Here is a 27,823-nt window from a genome sequence, read left to right as displayed (position 1 = left end):
TCACATCACTTCTAAACATCAGCATCAATTTTCTGAAAGTTCTTTACGGTCAGAAAATTTAATTAAGGGTAATTAACATCCCATATTTTGTTTTAAACATTTTAAAGTATTTTTTATTGTGCTATTAAAAAAACCAATTTACATTGCTTAGTACAATGATATACTACTACTAATATTTGAGACAGAGAAATGTATTAAACTAAATAACAGGTTTCTTTTAAAGGTATTACTGTACTGAATTATAAACCATTTCATCGACGCCACAATAATCTGTCTATGAAAGCTGATAAAAAACAAGAATGTGTTTAGCTAATTTACAAAGTGTAATGTGGAACAAACATGTTAATGTATTTAAAAAGAATTCGTATTAGGTTAGCTTACTGAATTACTTGAGGTGCATAGACTATGTTTTTATGCTAAAGGCTATTTGATCACAAAATTCCTATTTTAAACATTTTGATCAATTCTGTTTAAATTAAGGCAATGTATTGGTTTTGATTGTTAATTTGATAGGTAAATAAAAATAACAATAAAACTCAATAACAGACAGAATTTGAGATTCGATAAAAATTAAATGTAAAACAATTATTTAAAAAGATGAGGTTATATCTATAACGCATCACTGTTTGAAATCGCTCAAACTACATTAACTTACGAACTATTCGTGCTTTATATTAAATATATTGGTTAAAAGAGCCTATTAAAACATGACTAAACATTAAGCTAGTAGCCAACAGCGGCTATTAAATTCAACGTATAATGTTATTATTGTGGATACTTCACACTAGGGAGACTTATGAAGTTAAGTCATCTTGTCAATGTTGTGAGGTGAATCACCGATCTTGGATTATATTGTGGAATAATTGTTTCAGGGGCTTAGGAGAGCCATAAGTGAATGTCGGTGACCTGTCTTGATATTATAAGTCGTCGGGTTCGTGCCGGGAAATAAATACAGTATATGAAATTTATAGGGAGTACAGAGTATGCCGATTCTAAAGCTCTGTCTATACTATCAAACTAGTGTGATGAGTCCAAATATGGTGGTGATATGCCCAAATATTGTAGTGATGTGACATCATCATGTCCATATATGGGCACATCACATTTTTTTTTGTCGCATAAAGTCTGATAGTGTAGACAGAGCTTGGCCCCGAGTAGGCCTATATCTACTTCTTAAAACTCAATTAAAAATAAAATCAAAAGTTGTCAAGCAAATCCAGTACCAACCGTACTACTACTACTATTATAAAACGAGATAATACCGGACATTCAGGTAACAGAATACAGAGAGTTGTGTGTTAAAACTTGACAACTTGTACATAATTTAAACACCATTCGATTATAAATGCTCATTGCTCTAGAAATAAAGCCACAGCCTAGTTTTATTTATTCAAATGTAAACCCTACTCTACAGCAGCGGCACGTGAATATTTTTCTATATTTGATTTTTGTATTTTCTATTCCAATAAAAACATCTGTCCTGACTCTGTCTAGGTCTACCGTTTTCTAGACATCTTTGCAGAAACAAATATTATGGTCGTTCGCCTGAATTGTCGAAAACAGGTGCCAACATTTCCATATTTAGGTCACCTTATAGAGCCTCGGCATTGAAAATGGAATAATTCAAGTTATTTGTTGGAATATTTACTCTGATTAATGTCACAATTACTAAATTATAACAAGTTGAGAATTGATAAAGCATTTCATGTCTGATTTTATTTACCAAGTGTTAGTTTGATGAATAATATTCTTTGTTCTAAAGTCCTGTCTACACTATCAAACTTTATGTGACAAAAAAAGTAATGTGCCCATATATGGACATGAAGATGTCATATCACTACCATATTTGGGCACTCCACACTTTTGTCAAACTAAGTTTGATAATGTAGACAGAGCTTAGAGTGTTACATGCATGAATAGCAAGGTGGCTTTGTGTTTTTACAGTGGATAATAAACTTGATTCACTATATGTAAACAAGTCTAACTTTAAATTAGTTCCATAGAACCACACATTTAATAGTCATTACATGAAGTGGAATATCACATTATCCTTTCTTTGAGACCTTGGTGGAATTTGTCCAGGTTTAAGTTAAAAATTAATCTCAACTTCAATTTCTTCTTTTTTTTCTTCTAAATTTTCGAAAATCCCAATTCCAATTCCAACTGCTTTTGAAAGTGTTTTAGTAAACGATCTGCTCTCCCAAAATAATTTTGTTAAATTTGAATTCTTATCAACTTTGAGACCGATCGAGACTTCTGTCTTCTACAAATTTCATAATAAAACTAGAAATATTGATTCAAACAACATTGAAAAAAACATAACAATTATGAACTAAGTTCTGGAAACAATGAGTGATCGAAAAGAAACGGGAATACATCTGCTTGAAGCGAAAGTTTGTCTTTCGATTCCATTGGTCAATTCCACTGGTCAACCACTGGTCAATTAAAAGCGAGCGAGTGATTCACAAGAAATCAAGGGTGAATTAGTTTTATTGCTTGTACCGGTCAGTATTTTCAATTTCTTCTTATGATTGATTTGTATCATTTGCCATATAAAATGATGGATATCTGTCCAAATTAATATTTTATGACATGTTTTTGTTTTATGAAAGTGAATGGTCAAATATCATCAATCAATCTGTCATATTTTTTTATTTGTACTTGAAGACATATTACTTAAACATGCCGTATGAAGTTACGAGAAAAGGGATAGCCTATAAATAATATGAATAAAATGACTCATATTAATGTAGAATTAGCTGCATCATCTATGTAAAATGGAATCACTTTTTGCTCCAACTTTGTTATTATTATATTATTTTAATATTATTTTAAGTTCATAGAAAATATAATTTCTTATGATAAATAAAGCAAGGCCGGCTACAAACAACTCAATAACTTGACAAGAAAAACAAATTAGCTTCCATGTATACCAACTTCTCTCCTCGTAAAGCTCTGTGTAACTTAATAAAACATCATAAGTATCCTTAATTATGCCAGTTGGAGGTTTACGCAGCTCTTTGAATTTGTCTAACAAAACCACGCGCTTGCGGCGACACGGTGCATTAAGATTAATTTCTTGGTCATATCGCACGACACGTAAAAAGTAATTGTTCCACAATGGCTCGCTGTGATATCAAGATGAGTTGGTATATCGTGTCTGCAAGTCAAACCAACTCATAAGACACCTCAATGTAAACATAATTACATTAATCAGAAGTAATACCTGATAACAATGTGATATATAGCTATGTTCACAGATATCTACTTTTAGGATGAATGCGTTTATTTCTATCGACTGTGAACGCAATAAACGCATACCGGTTGTGACATATCTAAACTATTAACAATAATAAATGATTGTAAGACTAACAATGGGATGGTTCAACGTTTTCGTTGTGTATATAAATCCGACATTCAGAAAACCTAAAAGATTGCGAAAATAACATTTGACTCATCCCATTCTAATACGGTATCATGTCTAACAACAAGAAACTGCGGTGCTGTTTAGAAATGACACCGTACATGAACCGAGTGTTTAACTACAATATGTATGTATTGTTACTATTGGTTGGAGAAACAGCGATTTGCTATATGAAATACTTGGCAAAAGTCCTCGAGTTTCGCTCGAAAAATACATCTATGTTCACCTATACACACCTTTACAAAATCTTACATAATATGCAAAAACTTGTTCTTTATTCGAATTTTAAACAAATGTAAGCAATAAGATTTACTACACATACTCACTAATGATCAGGTAATGTTTCGATATATAGTATCACTTTTCGGTGCCGACAGATAAAAGAAAATAAACTCACTCGGGACCATTTAAAGGATCCCATTTACCTTAACCGGCAAGATCAAAGCATTTCTAACGCAAGTTTTTTTTCCTTTTTACAAATAACAAAAACTATAATTATTAAGTCTAGGGAGTTGTGATTATCTGTCATACGATTGTATATAATCTCATTTTTCTGATTTGTATGTATAGGTCTGAAAAGACATTCGGTAATTTCCCCGTAAGGTTTACGATAAAATTATGCGGTTTCACACCTTTTCTATGATGACGTAATTTGTATCGATATTTTAATGTATAAGTTGGGGAAAAACACCAAATGCTATCAATTCTGATCATTTTATCATTGATTGTTTGAATGTGTTTATGTTACATTCCTATTAAGTTTAAACTCAATTACATATTATGTGCCATTTACAGTTAATTTATTCAAATGTCGATAGTTTGCAATTCCCAAATGTAACGTTATTTTTATCTAGTGTTTCCACTTGGAAAACGATAAGATATTGTGTGAAATCTAGTACTTCTTTTATTACAATCTGGGATGAACATTCATGTTGAATGACAATGTAACATAAAGGTGTGTTGAGATGTTGTTAATCAGCCAATGAATAATGTAGTAATGTAGTTATGAATGTTTTATTTCATGTGATAACGTTTTTCACCACAAGAAGAAACTAAATAAAACAATATCCTCTAAAGCCAAAAACTTCAAACGACACAATATTCATGTTACTAATAAACCTTAATAAATACCTCGGACACTTAATAAGGAATGGATAAATACTGCACTGATATGCGGAAAAGTAGAAGGATAGTAGGAAGAGGCATATCTCTCTACAATCAATAGCACTCGGCTCACAACAATTTCATTCAAATTGCATATAACAGTGAACTATGGAGAACAATGGTTCATGATCAACGTCTGCATGCAGACATGATACTAGAAGAAGAAATGTTTCGTAAACATTTATGGTAGACTCATGGCCTATGTCAGACTGCCATTGTATTACGAATCTTACAAAATAAAAGGCAAAGTTTCATATCACGATGAAATAATTACAGAACTGTCAACAGAAAATAATTATCGTAGTCAACATTAAATTAACAAGTGCGAGAAAAATCCTGTTGGTATCCAGAGAGACATTTCATTCAGTTTCAACAGCACACAATCTACCTATCTGATTTTGTTTTACATAAACATAACATTGAATTAACTAGTGTAAATCAACTGTACTTTGATATCTACAGATGTATTTTGTTCCTGAATAGATATATATTGCGTAAAATTGAATATAATCTATGAAAACTAGAACGCTCGCCGAAAGTTTCACATTATTTAGGTCAAATTTAGTTTATCTTATTTTCGCACAATAAATCAAATAGACAGTGTGTTAAATCACATTTATACCGAGTCTAACTGTCCAGTTTTAACTAGGACAATTAAATCTATAAATTTGTATAGAGTAAAGATATCCGCAGGAAACATAAAAGATGTTTAGTTTAATGTTCACCAAAACCAGCTGACAAACGAGAGAATAAAAATCACGATTAACCGATTCCCATTACAGATGTAGTTATGTTGAGAAAACATCCATACAACGTTTCTTTCAGCTTTGAAACGCGTTTTTAGTGTACACCACCCACGAAAACACAACATAAAAGTCAACAACATCTACCCAGACCCTTGACATGCGTGGTAGTTAATGATAAATACAAAATGTGAAACTTACCTCAACTAAATTTGGATGTTTTAGTTCTTGGTGTAGAGAGATTTCCTTCATAATTTTAAAATTCGACAAATTGACGCAGTCGTCACGTAAAACGCCTAATTTCATACATCGTTCTAGATCTATTCCATTTTCCATTGCATATTTAATAGCCACAGATTGTCCCTGCAGCCTAGCCCTATGGACGACTTTTGTATAGCCATTACCAATAGGTGTGACTTCATCTACCTGTAGTAGCAGCTCACAGCCATTGGGCTTAGGGGTAACGGAGTCTGGACTCTCTACTGACGCCGGTATAATTTTCCCCGTGGGTTCTTGTTTAGGAAGCGAGTAACCGACCTGCTTACGCTGAGCAAACGAACCATTTCTAGCTTTGTGGATTTCTTTACTTTTACTTTGTTCTGTAAATCCTTTGGTATACAAAGCTGCGTCCATAAGTTTTCTCTGAAAGTTTGATTGAACCGTTGTAACCTTTGTGTTCTTGTACAGCAGTGGATTCGGTGGTATTCCTAGATTAATCTGCAGAGCTGATATTTCGTCAAGACGTTGGTTAAATTGAGCAGAAACATCTTTTATCTCTCCACTTAATGATGATTGTATATCCGGAGGCTGAATAGCATCAAGAGACAAGTCATTTGGAAGACTATTGGTCCTACGTTCACATAATAACATCTGAGTTGTAAATATTATAAAGAAAATGAAACTAATGTAAAAGATGAAAAATGCTTTTCGTAGGCGACGCATCATGATTTAAAAAGTAACGAGGTATAACGGTAAAACACACCAGGTGCTGTAACTGTCCTCATTTATATTCCTACAGAGAGAAAATAAAAATATATATACAAGTTAACAAAAACTGAAACAATATACTCAGTTGTAAATCATTTCAAATATCAATTTATTGCTCGTATTTCAAAATCTTAAATATCATATTACAACTACAAAAGAATATTGTTTAGTGAAAATACTAACAAAAAATATAAAATTGTGGAATACTATTCCAAGTCATGCGGAACAACGCAGCATGAATGAATGAAAAGTATCGAAATATACTATAAATATGTGTAACCTTGGTCTGCTTTTAAGTCATAACTGGGATTATTTGAAGAAAAGGCCTACTGAATCACTGAGCCAAAACCCACAAACACAATTTGTTGAGGGTTTGAAACAACGTACACGTTGAAAATATTGAAAATGTATACATTATCAGAACTTCCATTTACAAGGCACTAGGCCCTACATATTTTCTTCGTGTTGCTTAGAGATGTGGTAGATTTGGGGATTACTTGTAGACCATGGGGCTTCGGGGTTACACGGACAGAAGAAAAACATACATAAGAATTTACATTAAGTCAAAAGAAATTGCTGCTAATATTGAATTCCATGCTATGTACTATTTTTTTAAATGTTGAAATGAATATTGAATTAATGACCTTGGGTCAACACAAGAGAAAGATAAAAACACAGACAAAATCCGTGAGAAAAGTCAGCCTACTGAATTAGACTTGAACTCGTCCCCATGACGAGTTAGTTATCCACGAAAACGCAATGCACCTTATATATATAATACTATCGTGAGAAAAATTGTAGCTAAGAACTAGGTCAAAAATACTATACAACTAAATAATAAACCCCCTTTTCATTATTGTCAATTTAACAACTGCAAAATTATAAAAATCAAGCGTATCGAGTAGAAAAGTCTACAAAATGTTTATTGTATAACATTTCCCCAGGGTCGGATCTTCTCTTATTTGTTATACCTGGATTTTTTCTTGAAGATTCTAAAATTATTGTATAAAGCTCTGTCTACACAATCAAACTTTATATGACAAAAAAGGTGATGTGCTCATATATGAACATGAAGATGTCATTAAAAGCAGTATTCATCCTCAAGGCGGTTCGCATTATTTTTCTGATTTTTTCAGGAATTTAACATTTTCAAATACAAATAATTTCTTGGTTTTCTCTTATCTCTGTACTTTTGGTGATATAAAAGGTGTATAATATTACCAGATATAATTCAATCATAAATCGTTTTTGTGTTATTCCACTTACGAATGAATCCCTTATGTGAATATATGACGTATGAGACGCCAAAGAATACGGTTTTGATTTCTTTATTAATCACACGGTTCGTTATAATTCCATTGATATTGCGCGCAATCCAAATAAATAATGACGCGAATAATGTAAAAAGCATTCGATACACTACGTCGATTTCTATTTAAAGGTATTATTCAACTTTTGTTTAATTGTGTGTTAACAACTAATAACTAATATAAAATTACGATTATTCAAAGCAAGAAAAAATGTGAAATCTCACATACAACGTTCATGCTTATTAAATATAACATTAAGCCAAGCCTATTATTATTATTATTATCATTATATTGTACAACTTATTTTCAAAAACATTTAAAATATACTAAATCTTACTTTATAAAGCGTGTTTAGCTAATTGCAAAACAAGAGAACAATTTTGAAAATTATAATAATAATCACAAGAATATAAACACGTGCCCTAGTGAACCAGTCTTAATTTATTGACAAAACAGAAAGTTCTTTCACTATTTTACGAATTATCGAGGCCTATGAATTGATATATTACAGCGAACTTGATTGAATACTATATTCCGATTAGTAATGGAAATATTGTTTAAAACGATTTTTACACTTTAGTCCAACGTCACTGAAACTAACAGATGACTATAAAATACAGTATATTATTTTGTTGACGTATTGTTAGGCTAATGGGCCTTCAATCATTTAGCAATCAACGGTACTGTACGATCCTGTACCGGCGTGCTGGGATTAGGAGCCGCACATCGATTGATTAGTGTGTGTTTAAGGCCTACTTAGAGTATAGACATACGGCATGTGTTTGCCTACGGTATGCTTCTAACCTGACCTTTTAGGAGGAGAACTGACACATTAATTTGATAAAATAGTTATAGTTTATTATTATGAAATAATCTGACAAGAGAGCTTATTAAAATCTTAAATACATCTCTAAATTCATCTAAGTAAAGTACGCGTATAAGAACTTTTGTACAGAAGAATTGTAAAGAATTTACAACATTACAAAACAGTTTAAAAACATTGAAAAAGCAGGCCAATACAACAAAAACCTACATTAAAAAGAGTTCAACTGAACGAATCTATAAACCTCAGATTGAACCCATGTTGAAAAAGATCAGAGTTCCTCAACAAAGCAGGCTTTCTAGTACTGGTACACTTTCGAACCCATTTTTTTCCTCACTCGATGTACAGTATTCTTTTACGATTTTTAAATTTACGTTGACAAGGCATGCTACGTTATTTACACCATGTTTTTCAATGTACACAACGTTATTACCAACGTAAGATTTATCTATTTACACGTTTACTTAGCTATATACACATATATCTGATTTATCTATACATACGGCGTATGTTATTATAAATCTGCAAATACTACAAAGATATATCTATCTTCATAAAATAAATAGATCTGTACATAATTTAAAAGAATATTCATTTCCAAGGAGATTCTACTGAACTTCTCGTGAAAAATGTCTTTACAAACTTGATCCATAATATATTATTGCTACGGGCAACAGTGATAATATAAACGATACGTTACAACCTATACGATACACAGCATATAAGCTAAGATTTGATTAATACCTATAATAAATTATAGCAACATTATTATATCTTACCTCGTATAATTTTATCTGGTTGTCATGCTTTACTGTCTTCTAGACTGCTTGTTTAGAAATATCCGATCCGAATGGCACCCTAAACAATAAATCCAAATCGCATTCTGTTCACAGTGAAGCGGATAATCCACAGTAATCCATTACCTGAAGTCTCTGCATACAAGATTAAGAGATATTATCCCAGTAAATCCACCTGTATCACAAAAGTTAGATATTTGTGTTACAAAATTACCAAATACACAATGTTTTGTTCTGTGTTTCAACGCAGAAAACCACGAAGCAAAACTGTGTTGTTACTGAAATTTTACATAATCCAGAAACTAATTCAAACGCATTAATTCGCCAAACAATATCGAAATAATAACTTCATAACAGGATGGGTGTAACTTGTCCCAGAAAAGTCACCTTGATGCAAATGGTAGTATACGAACAAATATTTCACAAACACTTGACATAAGAAATCATATCCGTATAATAAACTTGTATAAAGCTGAACACTATTAACCGCGTAAATGTCCGTGGGTGAGTTTATCAGTGCACAGTGGCAAAAGTCGTCTGCAATAGAAGCAGATGAGCGTGTGACCGACTAGAGTGATGAATAAGGCGGAAAATTACATTTGTTGTTGGTGGTCGCTAATTGCAAACATTAGCCAAGGTATTGTGAACAGCGTTAGTCAAATAAGCCTAACATTACCATCTCTTCTCCCGTTCAATGGTTCACACTGAATACAAAACGATAATTGACAGCTTAGAAATGCAGCTCTTGAATATGAATGGTTGGAATATCACCAAGCTGTCTGTGTTACAGTCGCCGAACTGTTAGCCAATCAGAATCAAGCTCACTATTGTACGTTAACTGTATCCGTTCTCGCTATTTTATTCGGATGAATTGATTCAAATAATTGCAGTAATTGCGATTTTCTTTAATGATCCAATAAATTAGATAAGCTATTTTAAACGGGTTATAATGTTAAAACGTTTATTTTTACAGCCATTCGATCGTGAATTTAAATAATATGCCTATAAAATAGGCATTCTGAATCCAATTGTAAAAGGTGTATTGTAAATATTGTATACAAAGGCATAAATTTATATACAATGCAAACAAAAACTCTGACTTGAGACTTTTGTTGTTGCTGGAACCAGTGGGCTTAACGGGGACATCATTATTGAGCACTTAAGCCGTGTACAATCTTACTATTGTCAATTGAATATGTAGGTTCACATCACTATAAGTCAAACTCAAGTTTGATTGACACACAGAAAATGGGGTAAAAATTCGTCACGTGACGATTAAATAAAAATGTCAGTGTGAACATTTGACACGATAGGCCTACCATGAATAACTACAGTATGCCTCAAACCTCGTCTGAAGCTATTCATTCGACAACTTAACAGATTCTCTGTACTGCTATAAAGCCGGAATTGAAAGGTTTTATTGTAAATGGTATTGTGAATCCTGTTCCAAAACCAGTGAAGGCCTACTTAAGAACTATAATAGGCCCAGCTCTATCCTGCCTTTGTCCTTGTCAATTATAGTCTTATTTAGCCCAACACAGTACACTTAACTAATTACCACCATTGATCTAACTAAATAATTGAGTAAAGCTCGTTCGATAAGTGATAGTGATTTCTTAACAAAAGCAGCGCGCTAGACAATGGTGAACGTCCATTAGCAGCATTTAGTTGTAGTAATGTGTGATAAACCACCTATTACAATACAAAATATAAGGTACGTTTAGCACTTCGTTTTACGATTATTATTAGGTCCTAGATCCGCCATGGTAACTAGGGACGCCAAAGACCTATGCAATAGATATCGTTACCATCGTCTGCTTGCTTTTAAGCTAGTGCGTTCCCACTCAGGACGTAAACGCAACGCAAGCGTGTTGACCAATGACAAGCAACAGTTTGAACAATCCATCGCTTGTGATTAGCCAACTCACTTACGCTGCGTTAAGTCCTTGTGTTGTGTCTCTAGTGGAACCAAGCATTAAGCTGCGTTCACACAAAGCCCGGATCCGGTCTAGTGGTCGGATAAAAAATCGTGGAAAATGGGACATGTTAAAGAATAGAAGCGCTCACAGATTTCAGAATTTAGAAGACACGACTAAACGACGAATAACGACGAATCACGACTAAACGACGAATCACGACTAAACGACGAATCACGAGAAATCCGTTTACTAAATGGATTACCTTAACGTTTAACAATAATACATTGATATATTACCTTTCTTGTTGATTTCTTAGATTTAAGTTCCAAACTAAAAAGAGGAGACACAATTGTATAGACTAGAACTAATCGATGGTCTATTTCCAAAAGCATTCGATTAGTTTAATAGATAATGGATTACAGTTGTATTGCTAGATCTAAATCGAGCAGATACTTGACTTCAAAAATAGATCTAACCGAATTGTTTTAATGTACAGTAGTACATCTCTATTGGTTGCCAGAGTGTCTGCCAAAAGCAACTCAATTTATATCAAATACAATGTGTAGCGAACTCTATATATAGCTTGGAATATCGCATGATATTTTTTAATGAGCATTAATTATGCTTTCGAAACACGTTATTCGTCTATTTTTAGCCTCTCGTAATTAATTCCTCAACAATTGACTTGATTCTTGATAACTTGAACAATATATAATAACAAATTATGATATGTGTATGTATTTGAATGGGTGGGTTTGACCACATATCTGATTATGCAGCTGTCACTAGGTAAGGTTTAACTGACCATCGAAAGTCATCTAGATACGAGCCTAGGGAGGCCGACGCATACACGTCTGAAAACTCCAGTACGGTAGCACAAACGTCAGCCAATCAAATTCCTCTTCACATATTGAACTATAACAAAGCACACGAATACTAATAATGGAAAAGATAATAATGCCCTGTACTTCATCGTTAGTGTAAAAACTGTATTAGGAGAGCTCTGGGTCAATATTAATTTGAAATGATCGATACAGCCGGGGTCACGTGGTACAGGTGAAACATTAATCTGTAGTACATTATATGAATTCAATATCGTAATCAAACATAACTGAACTTAGCGAATTGCAACCTCTGCAAGTAGACACACTTGTATCGAAATTAAAACATTTATAGTCGTAACTGCATGGAATCAAATTTCAACTGTCATTAGTCGAATTGCATATATAATTGCATGTTATGTTCCCACCAACGAAAGCCTACCGTTATACTAGGAATTCGGCAACATATTGCGGATAAAAATATATTTTACGGCACTTAAATTTCAGTACTAGGTTACAGTGACGCCACATCTTTTAATAACATTTTATTAGCTACATTAAATTTAGGTCCTCGCATTATACGAGATAACAGAAAGATATCAGTGAAAAGACGTACAATTGCTCGAAAGTATATATGAAACTGAACAGTTCTTATCTCGCATATTGCTTCATTTCCGTTCAATCATACAACATATTTTGTTATAACCAAACAATTATCTCACAAATGGAAGATTCTGAAATAAGTTAGAAAAACTTCTAATTACTTACTTTTAACAGTAATTTCCTTTCATTTTATATCAACAGAAACTGCGTTGTTGTAATTACCAAACAATCTAATTTACATTTCCTTTCTAATTAAACGTACATCTTGTTATAAACCAAAACTATTATCTCAAAAAATGCTTTTCTGAAATCCATCAGTTGGTATAGTCTCTCTCCTCACTGTTTCTTTGCTTTCCTTTAACAGTAATTTCCTTTCGTTTTGATAACAGGGATGTTAATAAAAGACTACGTTGTTAACAAAACAATCTAACTAACATTTCCTTTCATTCTACTCAAACACAATCGTTATAACCAACATGATTAGAACCAAGAGCGGTTTATAATGAAATTAAATTATTGAAAGTAGTTAGCAAAACATCATTTTATATTGGTTATTTCTTTTATCATTCTGCAGCTGCTTTACAGTGTTTATACAAAGAAGAGAGTGAATGAACTGGGTAAGATTATTAATGTTACATTATACATTAACAAACGCTACTAATATCATCAACTAATACGTGGTTATTTGAGGCTCAGCACACTTCTTTCTGAAATTCTACTTTTTCATTTTAGTAGGTGTGTTCCACATATTTCTATTCTTTCTTTTTACTCGTCATTTTATTCTTTCTTTGTAATTTTATTCTATCTTTATTCTTTGTCATTTTCTTCTATCTTTATTCTTTGTCATTTTCTTCTTTCTTACTCTTTGTCATTTTCTTCTTTCTTCATTCTTTGTCATTTTCTTCTTTCTTCATTCTTTGTCATTTTCTTCTTTTTTCATTCTGTCATTTTCTTCTTTCTTACTCTTTGTCATTTTCTTCTTTCTTACTCTTTGTCATTTTCTTCTTTCTTCATTCTTTGTCATTTTCTTCTTTCTTCATTCTTTGTCATTTTCTTCTTTCTTACTCTTTGTCATTTTCTTCTTTCTTACTCTTTGTCATTTTCTTCTTTCTTACTCTTTGTCATTTTCTTCTTTCTTTATTCTTTGTCATTTTATTCTTTGTATAGGGTTAGATATTTCATTCATATAACACTTGGTCATTCATCATTTTATTAAAATAAATTTCAAGCATTTTTTAGTTTCTTATATTGCTTGGTAAAATCTATCTATGGCAAACACTAAATTGGAAAAGCCTTGCTACTAAACTATTAACCCCTACTGCCAATTCTTTTTCTCTTTGCTTTCTATGATTTGATTTCACATGTTACCTCCACTTCAGACATAGAAATTCAATAACAAGATATTTTCGTAGCCTTCGCAAACTTCGAATTTTCATCTAGCAGCTGTTGAAATGATTAGAAACGACTAATAAGTTCAAATAATTTCCCCAATAAATGTCTTCAATTAAATTTACATTTTTGTAAGCAGGTGTTAACGGGAGAGTAATTATGTAAATTGCCTGATGGCTAATTAATGGTAATTAACTGAAATGTGGTATTTATGCAATAGTTAAAAGTCTTTTGTGTGTTAGTACATACAACCAACATCGTTACAGGTATAGACCTACTCCTTTTACACACAAAACAATACATTACAACTATAGTCTTTAATACCAGGCTATACGTACTATACTATACTAATACCGTAAACCCAAGCCATACGCTAGCACGGGGCCCGATTCACACGAAAGTCTCTCCACAATAAAGATGTTTCCCCGGTGAATGTTTTCCAAAGAAAGGTTCTGTATTCATAATATTATATCTAGGTATATAATCTATTTATAGTAAGAAACTGGGTTATTATCATTTTTAATGATGCATCTCTATAAACTACTGTAATGCAGTACATGTAAAATTGGTTTTATTTCACCTATTAAATAATGATAATATTATTATACACACACAAATGAAAGAAGCACCTAATAAAATGAGCTGATATACTAATCTACAGCAGAATATAGAATTAAATTAAGAATAATAAAAATCATCAATCGAGCCGACTTTGTTCTGAAACCTATCAGTATTGTCAAAGACACGCTGTGTGTATTATATGCATACCATAAAATCTCGAAAGAAGTCAAATTTGGCTTCTTTTCGAGACGAGCTTCTTTACAATATGGGACTCTTTTCGAGGTTACTTTTGTAAACCAATGAAGTAGGGGTGCTTCTTTTCGAAAGAAACCCATGGGTTTTCGGTATACACCATCATTATGTTATGACATGCTGATAATGTAACTATACGAAGAACATTGCGTCAGGGAAACATCAATTGGATGTCCTACTCTGGCATGTCTAGCGCAAGAGTTTTTTTCACTTTTCTGATGATTTTGGGCTTAATTAGCTCATTCAACGAACTCTCTCATTTTGTGTTCTAAGGGTGATCGTGTAGAATGTGTTTGATGGGTCGGCAAAAACACCATACGCGTTTCAAGTCCCAAATGAATTGAACGCGTTTCCGCCGTACATGCATGTCATTCTCTGACGGTGGATTTTACCTCCCTTAAAATGATCCAAAAAAGAATATTTTAATCACCTCCAGCTGAAACTGTCTCTGCCCCGGGGCGATTCATTTGGTTTTATTTTCTTCTTTTGTGATAAATCGATAAAACATTATCTAAAAACAAACAGAGGATGTAATTATAAGTTCACATTCAACGACCTGGTTCACAAGGGAATACTGTTCAGTTAATTTAATTAGCAACACTTGGACATAAACATTTATAAGGTTATTACTACTACACTACTCGATTAGGCCTACTTATTTATTTTCAGTTTTTAATTTTATTTTAATGAAAATCTATTTCCGAAAGTCCGATACTTAATTTGACACGTTTTTAAACTCCCAAAATGGTAAACAAAAATCATGGTGGACAATAAAAATCAATCTCTTCTCATCCAAAAATGTTACCTTTCCTTGAACTTTTTCCCACTTTCCGATTCCACATTTCACTTGGTAATTTCAATATTTTGTTAATTTGAAAATGTACGATTGTTTCAACTTTCCAAGCTATAATTATTAATAACTTTCTCTTACATATATTTAAAATTAATTTTCATTCATTTATTTCACGATTTTCATTAAAAATTACAATAAACGGAGATTACCCAACGAATTTATTGGAAATTGTAGCGACATTTAAGCGTTTATTACACAAAGAACAAAAGGCATCATATCGCTTGATCAGCGATCCAAACGACATGGTTCAGAATGATCAGAAATTGGCCTCCTTTTCTTCAATTGCTCCTTGGAGAAAACAAACGCGTAATTAAAGAGGTTTAAGTTTATAAAATGTTTAAATACGCGAGTATGCAATACTTTTCCCGGGATCTTTCCTGGTGATTTAGTCTAGACGAACACATTCTGCAACAGTTATAGCTCTACCTGATATATTAGTATGCTTTTCATTTTGTTTTTATAACGATTACACAAATATTAATTACAGGCCATTGTGAGCAATAAAATGTATCATTTTGCGTGGACATAATGGTAGACATATTACAATTGAAATCGACATCGTTTCCTTGCTCCATATATTTTATTATTAACGCGCATAGGATTTATTAGTTTTTAGAACAAATATATTATAAACTCTTGTTCCTCAACTGGGTCATTTTCTATGAATCACCACTAAATGAGAACTAGGTATGACTCGCCAATATCTTAAATTATGAGGGAAACTGAAATTAAGGAATTGTAATTTTTTTCCAGAATGTTATTCTTTTTATGGATGACAGGGATTGGATTTATTTGAATGTTGTCTCTGTGTATTATTAATAGTGCGAGTAATCATTTTCAAATTTCAAAACATTTGTATAGATCAATGTTGATTATTGAACATTCTAATGTAGAACAATAATTGTCTTGGACTAGTACAAATCAGGCTGATATTACATTATTAAGACATGGTTGCCTTTAACTAGCCCATGGGCGTCAGATCCAGTCACTGCGTAATTTTGATTGGCAGACTGGAGAGTGTAAGGTTTATTTTTAAAGCAAAGAATGGTTAAAATCTATCTCTCTCATCATAACCGCCACTATCATCATTAATAATCGACATCACTATCGTCGACATTGATGCTCACCATCTTCATAATAATCGATTTCACCATTATCATCTATCGGTATCGTCATCATCATTACCATTCATTGTGACGTCATCATCGTCAGCATTATTGTCACTACCATCACTATTATTAATTCATCATCCTTAATCTTCATATCATTCTCATCAACCTTACACTGCGATTTGCATCATCATATAGCCTTCTTCCTTTCATCATCCATCTCCTTCTTCCTTTTATCTCCTACTTCATTCATCCTCTATTTGTCTCACCATTTCCATCCTCACACTACCATTTCCATCATCCTCTACCTGATTCATCCTCTCAGCATCTACCTCATTCTTCCTTTCATCATCCATCTCCTTCTTCCTTTCATCATCTACTTCTTTCATCCTCTCTTTGTCTCACCATTTCTATCCTCACACTACCATTTCCATCATCATCTAGCTGATTCATCCTCTCATCTACCTCATTCTTCCTTTCATCATCTACTTCTTTCATCCTCTCTTCTTCATCTCACCACTACCACGCTGATCGATCAATGTTTACTCGCTGCTACGTTTCTTAATTCATCTTCACTTCTCGTATTTCATCAGATATAGTAATATTACTTAACAATTGAGTTTCTTTGTGGGATCGATATCACTATTCATGTCACTGTATTAATACCTAGAACAGCAGAAGGAAGTATATTATATTTAAAGTAACCACTATTTACTGTACGCCTGCGTACACAATGATAATATGTAGGCCGGTGCCACAATAATGTTAGCCTCCTGAGATTTTCTAGGGATGTCATACATACACAGAAGCCGACCTAATGTCGGTGAATCGGAACAACTTATAAATTGATATGAAAAAAATAAATCATTGTTAGTTCATTAAGAATAGATGTTCCTATAATTTTGTATTGTATCTAAAGTACAAATGCGTAGACAGGGACATAACGACAGGAACAACACCCAGAGTAGCGGTACTAACTGTATGTAAGATGTCAAATTGTAGGTACGACGACGAAGGGAAGCACCTAGTATAATATCCATGGGGAAATAACTGGGGCAGAAATAAAGTGTCTTGGTCTGTGACGTCAAAAAGCACGCCGACTGTCTCTTTAACATTCTAGTTGAGTTGAACATGATGTTTGAACAGCAGCCGAGTAGATCACCTTAATACGACAATCAAACAAACGGGATAAATATTGACTGAATGACCCATTGAAATGGCGTATTGCAGTGGATCTGCGGCGGATTAAAAACTAGCCGTTGCTAAAATAAAACAGCATAACAATTGACCACTTGATGTGAAGGTCTTTTTGTATGAGTGTTATTTGGAAAACAGGAACTGTTTATAAGTGCATTTGGAAAGTGCTAGGTGACGATGGTTTTGTGTAAATTACACAGTAAACATGCGATACAATTCAAGACTGCTGAAACTCTTCGTTAAAGGCTTAAGATATCAAGGGGTCTACAAAAGATCACCAATACTCAGTATACTGAGTCTAATATCATAACGCGATCTTGATATGGGTCTCCAATTAGAAGGGATTAAGGTAATAATCCTATACTTAGTAAAGGGTATCAAATTAGAAGGCAATGTTCTCTCAATATAGAAATCAATTCTGGCAAATGAAGCAAATTACCGAATTATTGATATGATAATAAGACTATTAAGTACAAAAAGGTCAAATAATATTGTACTTTGTCTATCCAATTGACAAAACCTATGTTTTTAATGGCTAGGCCTAACCTACAACTACTAGATAGTGTTTATCTTATGAATAACTTACACCATTTTTAATACCGGTTGGAGCCAATTTAGTCCTGCAAATTTTGCTGGAAAGAAGCAGTGCTTCGAGTGAACACTGGAAGGAATCTTTCTTCAAAGCGATCTCTAGATTTGTGGTACGTCTCGGGTGAGAAAGGATTTTCATACAATCTCTAGATTCGGTAGTACGGATCTAGTCGCCTCCAGATTTGCTATTGGCGAAAACCGGAATAAAGAATCTTCATAGAACTGGCAATTGTTCTCAATAACAACCAAAATATAAGAGTCATACCTAATGTAATGTAATTTAGGTTTTTCTATTAATAAGTTACACCTAACAATAGTACTTCATTGTTTTATTGATTGTTTAAACATCACTGTTTATTCAAATTGAACGGAAAACAACATGCATCAATTTTACAAATAAGGAAAAACAATTACAAATTAGTAAAAAAAATAATATTAGATTAAGGTATGCCTACAACAAACTGAATGCAATATTGTTCTTTGCCTGACTAACCTTACACAATACATTTAAACTATTTTTCACTAAATACACGTATTGTTGTCTATCACGAGAAATAAAATTCCAACGCATTCGACGAGTCTTAAGCTCTGTCTCACTATCAAACTTTATGCAAAAAAAAATGCGATGTGCCCGTATACATGGACACGATGATGTCATATCAGTACTATATTTGAGCATTACCATATTTGGGCATATCACAATTTTGTCAAACTACTTTGCTAGTGTAGACAGAGGTTTAAGCTAAGCAAATTGCACAACATACCGCGAATTTTTTTTTTCTCTGAAAATTCAAAAGATTGCATGAAAGATAATATTATTTCCTAAATATAACTGAAACCAACTCTCTAAGAAAGTCCATATGTTTGAAACTAATTGTGAGTTTGGATCGCCATACATCACCAAACTGTGTATACTGAATACAATCTTTAAATATAATTGATATCCGTATCTGATGATGACAAACGATTTTGAGTTAACTGTAGTGTGATGTGAGTGAGTCTGTTCGTAGCATGTTTATTATTTTGAACATTCTTGTACGTTGAAGACTCAATTGACGCACTTGGTGAAAGATGTCGTCAATGAACGAGTTCGTACAGATTCATTTGGTAAAATATGGAAATGTATTTGACAATTGACCGTCTTCTGGTTCATCCTCATGTTTCGTCGATGGTAGAAAGTTAGTTTGAGTTATAGGCCTAAATAAACTAATAGGCAACCCCAAATACAAAGCTGCAGTAGCATACCAACGTTTATAAACCTTTCGTTATGCACGATGTGTAGGCCTAGGATTGTCTATTTTGTACAATCTAAAATACAAAATAATTTTTCAGAATTCATTAAACAACTTCTTTACAGAAGATATTATAGTATTTATAAATATAATAATGATAGCAGACACAATCTTTGTATCCCTAATAGCAGTATCAGTGTTGTCCCTCATATCAAAGCGATCTGTTTGAACCTTTTAAAGGGCAGGTGCGGGCAAAAAATTTCTATTGATCATACATTCCAATAATTATCGATCTATAGTTTCTCATATGTTTCATAATTTTTGGGATTTTATTTGTGTTACAAGAGCTTGTTGAAAATAAGCACTTTCTTATCAGTGGGGGGATAGTTCAAATTACAGAGTAAAATCTCTATTCTTTTGTACACAAATTTTGTAAATAGAGAGGCATTTTAAAAAGCTATGAAAAATAAACGGTGTGGTAAAAACTTTTATCAGATGACTAAATATAGGTAATATAATTTGAATATTACATTTCTTGTATTTTTATTCAACTTCAGATTTTTATTTTCATGCTATAGCAAAAATTATCCACCGTATATCCACCATCTTTTTTCACCTTCTAGGGAGTCACCAGACATGTTATTACATTAGGTTAACTACCTAACTACTGAAAAAAAGTCTTCCTGGTTTTTATGGAAGAATTTTGCCAAATTTTGTATTTGACCATATTAAGGAAAATTCATGTTTTTTCATCTTGATTTCTGTTACAAATATTTGATTTATGTACAATTAACCAAATATTATATTTAAAATTCATGCCTGTACCTGAGCTTTAATAACAAGTGAGTGACGTCACCGAATGGAAGGTATCGTAAAAAGAATCTGGATTCGAGGACTTCACGCATTCAAAAAAAGAACATAAATTATCGTTAAAAAAGGTATAAAATCAATAACTCCGATCGAGAAACATTTCGAACAGTTGCGCGCGCGTGATTTACTAGCAGACGATAATTAATGTTTGCATGTTTGTTTCATCTGCCCTTTATGCTGATTTCGTTCTTACTCGTCAATTTCTTGAGCCTCATTTGAACAAATTGGACCAGCCGTTTACCCGCTCATAAATGTCAAAATACGTGCATTTTTCCTACTTTGGCCCTAACAAGATTTATAAAAATGCAATGTGGTACTTATCGTCTGACAGTTTTGTTTCTGTGACAGATGAGAATACAATTATTGCTAAATAGCAAAGAAAACGAACGAATAAAATATATCTAATCCAAGTATAAAGTATATACAAACCATTTGAATACGGGTACCTGAAAATGTAAACTCTTATAACGACGTTAAATGGATACTTTCAGTCACTTATGTCAAAATAAAATCGTGTTAATACATGTGTAATGTTACTAAATATCAAAATAACATAGTGATATGTTAATAATTATGATGAATTTTATCATTAAATTTGAAATAAATATAATTATGTCTATCGTTGTAAAGGTTGACCTAAAGAGAATACACAGATTAAGTGACGGTAAAATCGACATGCAGACCGACAGACAAACATACAGATGACATCAATAAAGGAAACGAAATATTGCTGTTATGAGGCGCAACGCAACGCAAAGGGTGTAGGCACAACGAAAGCGAGTTAACCAATGAAAAGTTCAAATCCATCGCCTGTGATTGGCCAAATTTCTTGCGTTGCGTGTCCATGTGCTGCGTCTCTGATGGGAACCAAGCATTAGTACAGGGAATATATTAATAATAAAGAATGATGTATACCTGTTATGAATTCCTGGCCACCATAGAACACGAACAAAGCGCAAACGTACAATGTAACCAAATTAATGATGAGCGCCAACAGATGATCTGATCTGTCGCTTGTGATTGGTCAAATTGCTTGCGTTCGCGTACTGTATGTCCTTGTTAGGAAACAATACTGTATTTTTTGATTGAATAAAAATGTAAACAAAAAACCCTATTACCTATCTTATCTGCTAGCGAGCTTAGTTCTAGAATAAATACATTTATTAAGTTATATATAGCATATAAACGTATAATTAGAATTAATAAATAATTTAACCAAGGTTCAAATAAAAATAAAAGCGACTGACGTAGTTTGCTTAAATCGGAAGAAAACACATCTGTGAATGTCAAACGTCTGCTCAACAAATCACATTGTTTTCAGCTGTTATGACAGAAAAAAAGAAAACTGGTTTATATAGTAAGGAATTTGATGACCACTCTGCCGCCGCGTGTATATGAAGATGTTTAAATTGTTTTCGGATTTCATTCGGGGCTCTCGCTTTCCACGAGGCGAATTTGTACGCGCGAATCGTAAGCGGCAGATTATACGCATGCGTATTCATGTTTCCATCTTCCAAATCCCTCTCTGCCCATGCGTCAGTTTACGCTGTCGATTCGCGCGAACAGATTCGCCTAGAGGAAAATCGGCTTATAATATGCGTTTTGTCTCAGACAGTTACTCAGTAGACTTACGGAAATGAATACACTTGCAATCCGTATATACGTTGGTGGAAACCTACGCACCTGATTTGAGATTTTTCTGGGTCACATCTTAAACGACTCTTTAATTGCGTAATTAATCTGTTTTAAATGGACACTCTAGCCGGAAATTAGTGCCTTATTGTCTTTAATTTCAGCAATGATTATACTTAATAATTTAGATCAAAGAACGAGATACGTGTTGATTGGTTAGCCATTTCATTAGTCAGACTGGATTCTGTTTTCAACTTTACTCATACTTCGAATTAAGCTACACTATCAAACTAGTTTGACAACAAAATTGTGATGTGTCCAAATATGGTAGTGATATGCTTAAATATGGTAGTGATATGCTTAAATATGGTAGTGATACAACATCATCATGTCTATATATGGTATTAGACTTGTACGACTCAATATTACGTTTCTATTAGAAAAACAAAAGGCAATATTATTATAATTATTATACACGATCTATTTCAGTGAAGCTTATCGTACCTCAATTAACGGTACGAGCTAATAATAAAATATTATGTGCAAACGACAAAGAACAGTAAAACAATATTGTACCCGTCGTTGCTTTATTATTAGGTTGTAAACAACAATTAGAAATTACAGTGTCTTGATCAATATATAATATATATATATTCTTAATGAAACAAGGCCATATACATGGATGCAGTCGCGTGCTCAAGTTAGTGTTTACCGACCAACCAACCGACCGACATAGCGAGCTGTAGAGTCGCGTTGCACGACTAAAAATGCCATAAATGTCCTTCATGCCTGGTTCAAATTGGTTAGTAACACAAGAAATTAGATTCCAGGTCATGAGGTTCTAAAACAGTGCAACATTCTGCTATTTTGTCATCTTCTTTCGCATTGGTGTTAAAAGTATATGCCGGATTTATGAGAGAGGGCGTTCATTCAATTGGGGTTGGCGGACGCTTATAATATTGGAGCAAGGACAATACAACTAAAATATTAAGGTCATGGTATGTAGCAATGGAAAGATAAAACATAATAGTTGAATTGACCGAGAATGATGGAAACAAAAATGTGATAGTTTTGTGAGTGGGTGTCTATATTATCTTATGACGTCACTACCATTTTGCTAAATTAACTCTCCACACGCGAGGAACGGACATTTAGCTCGTTTTAAGTTTTTTTCTTATAATAATCAGGCAAACAAACAATAATCAACTTACACCATTGACATTTAAAATCAAATTCTTTATTGCTTCTGACATGCGCACTAACTGTTTATGTAATATATCAACACATCCAGCTCTATGGTAACACGTTAGCTTCAGATCAACGAATATAATAGCAAGACTCAGCTTTGCACAGAGTAAAGACTCTTTAATTTATTTCACGAGCCTTTTAATTTCGCGAGCTTCGCAAAATAACAGAAATTCAACATTTAACAGGAGTAGGTCTATTATATTTAATTTTGAAGTTAGAATGTGCGCACATGAACGTTTTGATCAAAAACAAATAGTGTAGGATGCAAAATAAAGGGTTGTACGATACTAAACTATAGTAGTAATACGTACATCGATACAAATTGTTGTATTGTAGGCTACAAGTGAATAATGATATATATTACTCGCATTATTGCAGAGTGTTTGTATTTTGCTTTGATTGATCGTGAAAGACGATAAATTGTGTGATTAATGTAGACACTGTTGTGGAAATGATCCGCCTAATATATCACTTGTACTTATTTTCCTGATGTAAATGCCGCGTATAAGTACAGTTGTAAAAAATGTGTGCATATTCATACAATTGCGCTTTACCAAACAGATTTGAAAGTATAAAGAAGAAGCATTTGATACGCATGCGCTGACAGGCTGATAATACTGTACGGCTTTGTACGCCGCGCGTCAACTTTGTGTTTATTAAGAATGACGTCATTGTGAAGGGTAAAGAAACAGAAACTTTGGAAACATTTCAGATTATCAAAACTGCTGACTGCTTTATCTATCGCTACTTTATGTTTAGGCCTATTATGCACCAATTATCACGATATGTGTATGATTTATGTACGCGCGCGTAGTTCTGCCAATAATGATGTATATAATAGGTTTTTAGAAAAAATGTAAACTAGCCAGACCTATGTTCTAGAGCTATTTGTTAAACCATAGCCAGGCAGCAGCCTAATCATTTTCTTTTCTCCAACAAATTGTTATTTAATGAGTTCTTATAACGCTGGAATGTTACGTTCTCCTGATGAGACAAATATTGAACTTTAAATCAAACAAAATAACAGCCTAGTAAGACGAATGAAAAAAGGGCTGTTTTTGTACTACGCATATTATTAGGGCTTACACCGGCTATGGGTTATAACTTTCAGAACATTTACAGACTTTATTACATCTAGCTTTAGATATTTACGTAGCTTTTAAAATAGGCCTAAATAAATATTTAAAAACATAGTTGTCATTCGGTCAACCCAGGATCTGAGCACACGTGTGGTGTAAAGTATCATTTCAAACCAAAGAATTCAATGTCCGATTCCACCAAAATACTAGCCGCAGTACTATATTATATATCATATAGTGGATTTTTCATGGGTATAGGCCTATACATTCATTTTTCTTTACTAAAATGGGCAAATCTCGCTCTTTCTATATTTCGTTTAACGTGTCCATTAGTGGTTATCGTTTGGATTCATTTAGATACATTTATCAAAGCACTCAGTTAGATGCGATTGGTCAAATAAGATATGGTCTATTAACGATTAATGCTTAATAATAAACGCTCATTAGCATGCCTATTAATTATGAAATCTTGATTCAAAATTCGTAACGTATCAATTAATAACGTTCAGTTAATCGGGATAATTAATCGTAGACAACGAATCCTTCTAAAATGAATACAAACAAGTTATGGAGAAAGGGGTATTTGTCTTAGAACAGTCATGTACGGATCTTAACGAAACAAACATCAACTGTGTGTTGACTGTTTATAATGGAATTGTAATTATTGAAAATAAATCATTTTCGTTAAGTACATGATCCAATGGGAATATATACTTCATAATTTGCAATGGAAACTCATCAGGCAAGACATGACTACCGATTCGGTACGTGCTACAAGGTTCATAGTAGGAGATCGAAATGTTGACTGTGTGTCCTATCACAATGAGATCTTTCTTCCCCACTCCCTTCCATTTAATTTTCCTCTAATCCTTAAAAAATATCGACGTTTCAACACATCCGTTTTACACAGATTTTGTCTTTGTTTCGCGCTGGAATTAAACCCTTCTTTCCTACAGAATTTGCAATTTTCTCTATTTTGGTATTTCACAACACATTTGATATCCTTTAAGCTTGGTTCCCACTAGGACGCAAAACGCAGTCATAGTGATTTTACCAATTATTAAAAGCGATGGATTATTCCAACAGTTACTTGTGATTGGTCAACTCGCTTGCGTGGCGTCTCGTCCTTGCTTTGCGTCTATAGTGAGAACCAATCTTAATACATGGCTGCAGTCGCGTGCTCAAGTTAGTGTTTACCGACCAACCGACCGACATAGTGAGCTGTAGAGTCGCGGTGCACGCGACTTAAAACTGGGCAAATCTTAAAACGCCTGAAGCACAGTGTTGGCCGATCTCAACGTCATTTTAATTTTAAAATGTTCACGGGCCGAGTTTTTCACAATCTGCTCCCTAGGCATCTAAGTTGAATTTAATCTAGCGATTCCTATTATTAATCATTGTGTTGCTATTCCCAAGAAATCACATGAAACCTCGTGGCTAGAATAATCATTAGTAATTAAAATTCTTCTTCCGTTTTGCAAAATAACTCTGTTCTAAAAATATTTATAGCCACTGACGTGTGTAGTTTGGGGATATAATGTATCATATACAATTCTGATGTCTTAGTTAAGGTGATTTGAATACAACCTTGCAAGATAGTTCGTTAGGTGTACAACTCTATTAACCAATTTGAAAGCTATACACTATATGCAAGAACTTCAACGCTGAAAATAAAATGAACGTAACTTGAATAGAGACCACCTTGAACAGATTAAGCCGTTTAATATTCTTACGCTTCTTAAGCACTGTCTACACTTTTACAAAGGTGTAATGTGCCCAAATATGGTAGTGATATGCTTAAATGTGGAAGTGATATGACATCATCATGTCCATATATGGGCACATTGCATTTTTTGTCACATAAAGTTTGATAGTGTAAACAGAGCTTTACGGCCTCTTGCGTTGATACATTGCGCCAACGTAGGCAGCCGATTCTCGGTACTGTATCCATTTCCGAAGTGTCATAGGAATATTTGGTAATACAACTTCACATGTATCTAATAGTAGGCCTAACTTAATTCTTAATCTAACCTTACATGATACAGGCACCACATGTGATTCTGTATTACCAAATATTCCTATGATACCGCGGAAATATGTGGCGATACAGCACGTGGAATCGGGTGACGTAGGCGAGGCCTACGTCCTTGCGTTGTGTCGCGTTCATAACGGGAACCAATCTAAGACATTTAAGAACCAACCTTTATTTTTAATAATCCGATTCAATTCGCAATTGTAATTTGTGCTTTGAGTATTTTTTACAATTCTTCAAAGGCGCCAAGTAAATGCTGTTATCACTCAATAAACCGAAAAGTCAGTTCTTAAAATAGTAAAGACGACGACGATATAAACACAAAAGTAATTAATTTTGAAAAGCAATTAATCAGAAGAAGAAAACGGCCCCGAGAAACGTCTTCTTATCTGTTTTCATAATCCAACGTATTCGTAAATATCAAATATATAAAAACGGATTGAGATGATTAGATTGTGTTGCTTGTAGGGTAACGCCTCTTTTAACCTGAAGGGAAATACCTGGGCAGCAGCTATTGACTAATGACTAGATAACGAATAAATAAAACGCCTCTTTTAACCTGAAGGGAAATACCTGGCCAGCAGCTATTGACTAATGACTAGATAACGAATACTCTTAAATAAATAAAACGCATCTTTTTCTATCTTTCGTTTACTACACTACAGAAAAATAGACAGAAATGGAAAAACAAAAAGAAGAGAAAACTTACTACAATAGAACCTCTATTAAGGACCACCACAGAGTGTCCCTTAATAGGAGTGACTCTTAATAGGAGTGTCCCTTAATAGGAGTGTCCCTTAATAGGAGTGACCCTTAATAGGAGTGACTCTTAATAGGAGTGACCCTTAATAGGAGTGTCCCTTAATAGGAGTGTCCCTTAATAGGAGTGTCCCTTAATAGGAGTGACCCTTAATAGGAGTGACTCTTAATAGGAGTGACCCTTAATAGGAGTGACTCTTAATAGGAGTGTCCCTTAATAGGAGTGTCCCTTAATAGGAGTGTCCCTTAATAGGAGTGACCCTTAATAGGAGTGACTCTTAATAGGAGTGACTCTTAATAGGAGTGACCCTTAATAGGAGTGACCCTTAATAGGAGTGACCCTCAATAGGAGTGACCCTTAATAGGAGTGACTCTTAATAGGAGTGACCCTTAATAGGAGTGACTCTTAATAGGAGTGACCCTTAATA

The 27,823-nt window shown here is 33.5% G+C and overlaps 1 protein-coding gene across 2 annotated transcripts in view; it reads right to left on the bottom strand.

Annotated features, from left to right (window-relative positions):
• The window catches only part of LOC144851756 (extracellular tyrosine-protein kinase PKDCC-like), a 52,419-nt gene that overhangs the window by 17,830 nt on the left and 6,766 nt on the right, over positions 1–27,823 (bottom strand). The window contains exons 1-2 of one of the 2 annotated variants that reach the window (XM_078709355.1): positions 9,231–9,447; positions 5,533–6,343 (exon numbers count right to left, since the gene is read on the bottom strand). In XM_078709355.1, coding sequence (XP_078565481.1) covers positions 5,533–6,276 — 744 coding nt within the window. In that variant the 5' untranslated portion in view covers positions 6,277–6,343; positions 9,231–9,447. Of the gene's footprint in view, positions 1–5,532; positions 6,344–9,230; positions 9,448–27,823 lie in introns of those variants that run through there. The other variant, XM_078709356.1, reaches the window with a different exon arrangement.

Source organism: Antedon bifida, chromosome 9, assembly GCF_963402885.1.
Source record: "Antedon bifida chromosome 9, ecAntBifi1.1, whole genome shotgun sequence".
In the NCBI taxonomy this organism is placed as follows: Eukaryota; Metazoa; Echinodermata; class Crinoidea; order Comatulida; family Antedonidae; genus Antedon; species Antedon bifida.
The sequence above is the reverse complement of the archived record's forward strand: the minus strand, read 5'-3'. Positions and strand labels throughout refer to the sequence as shown.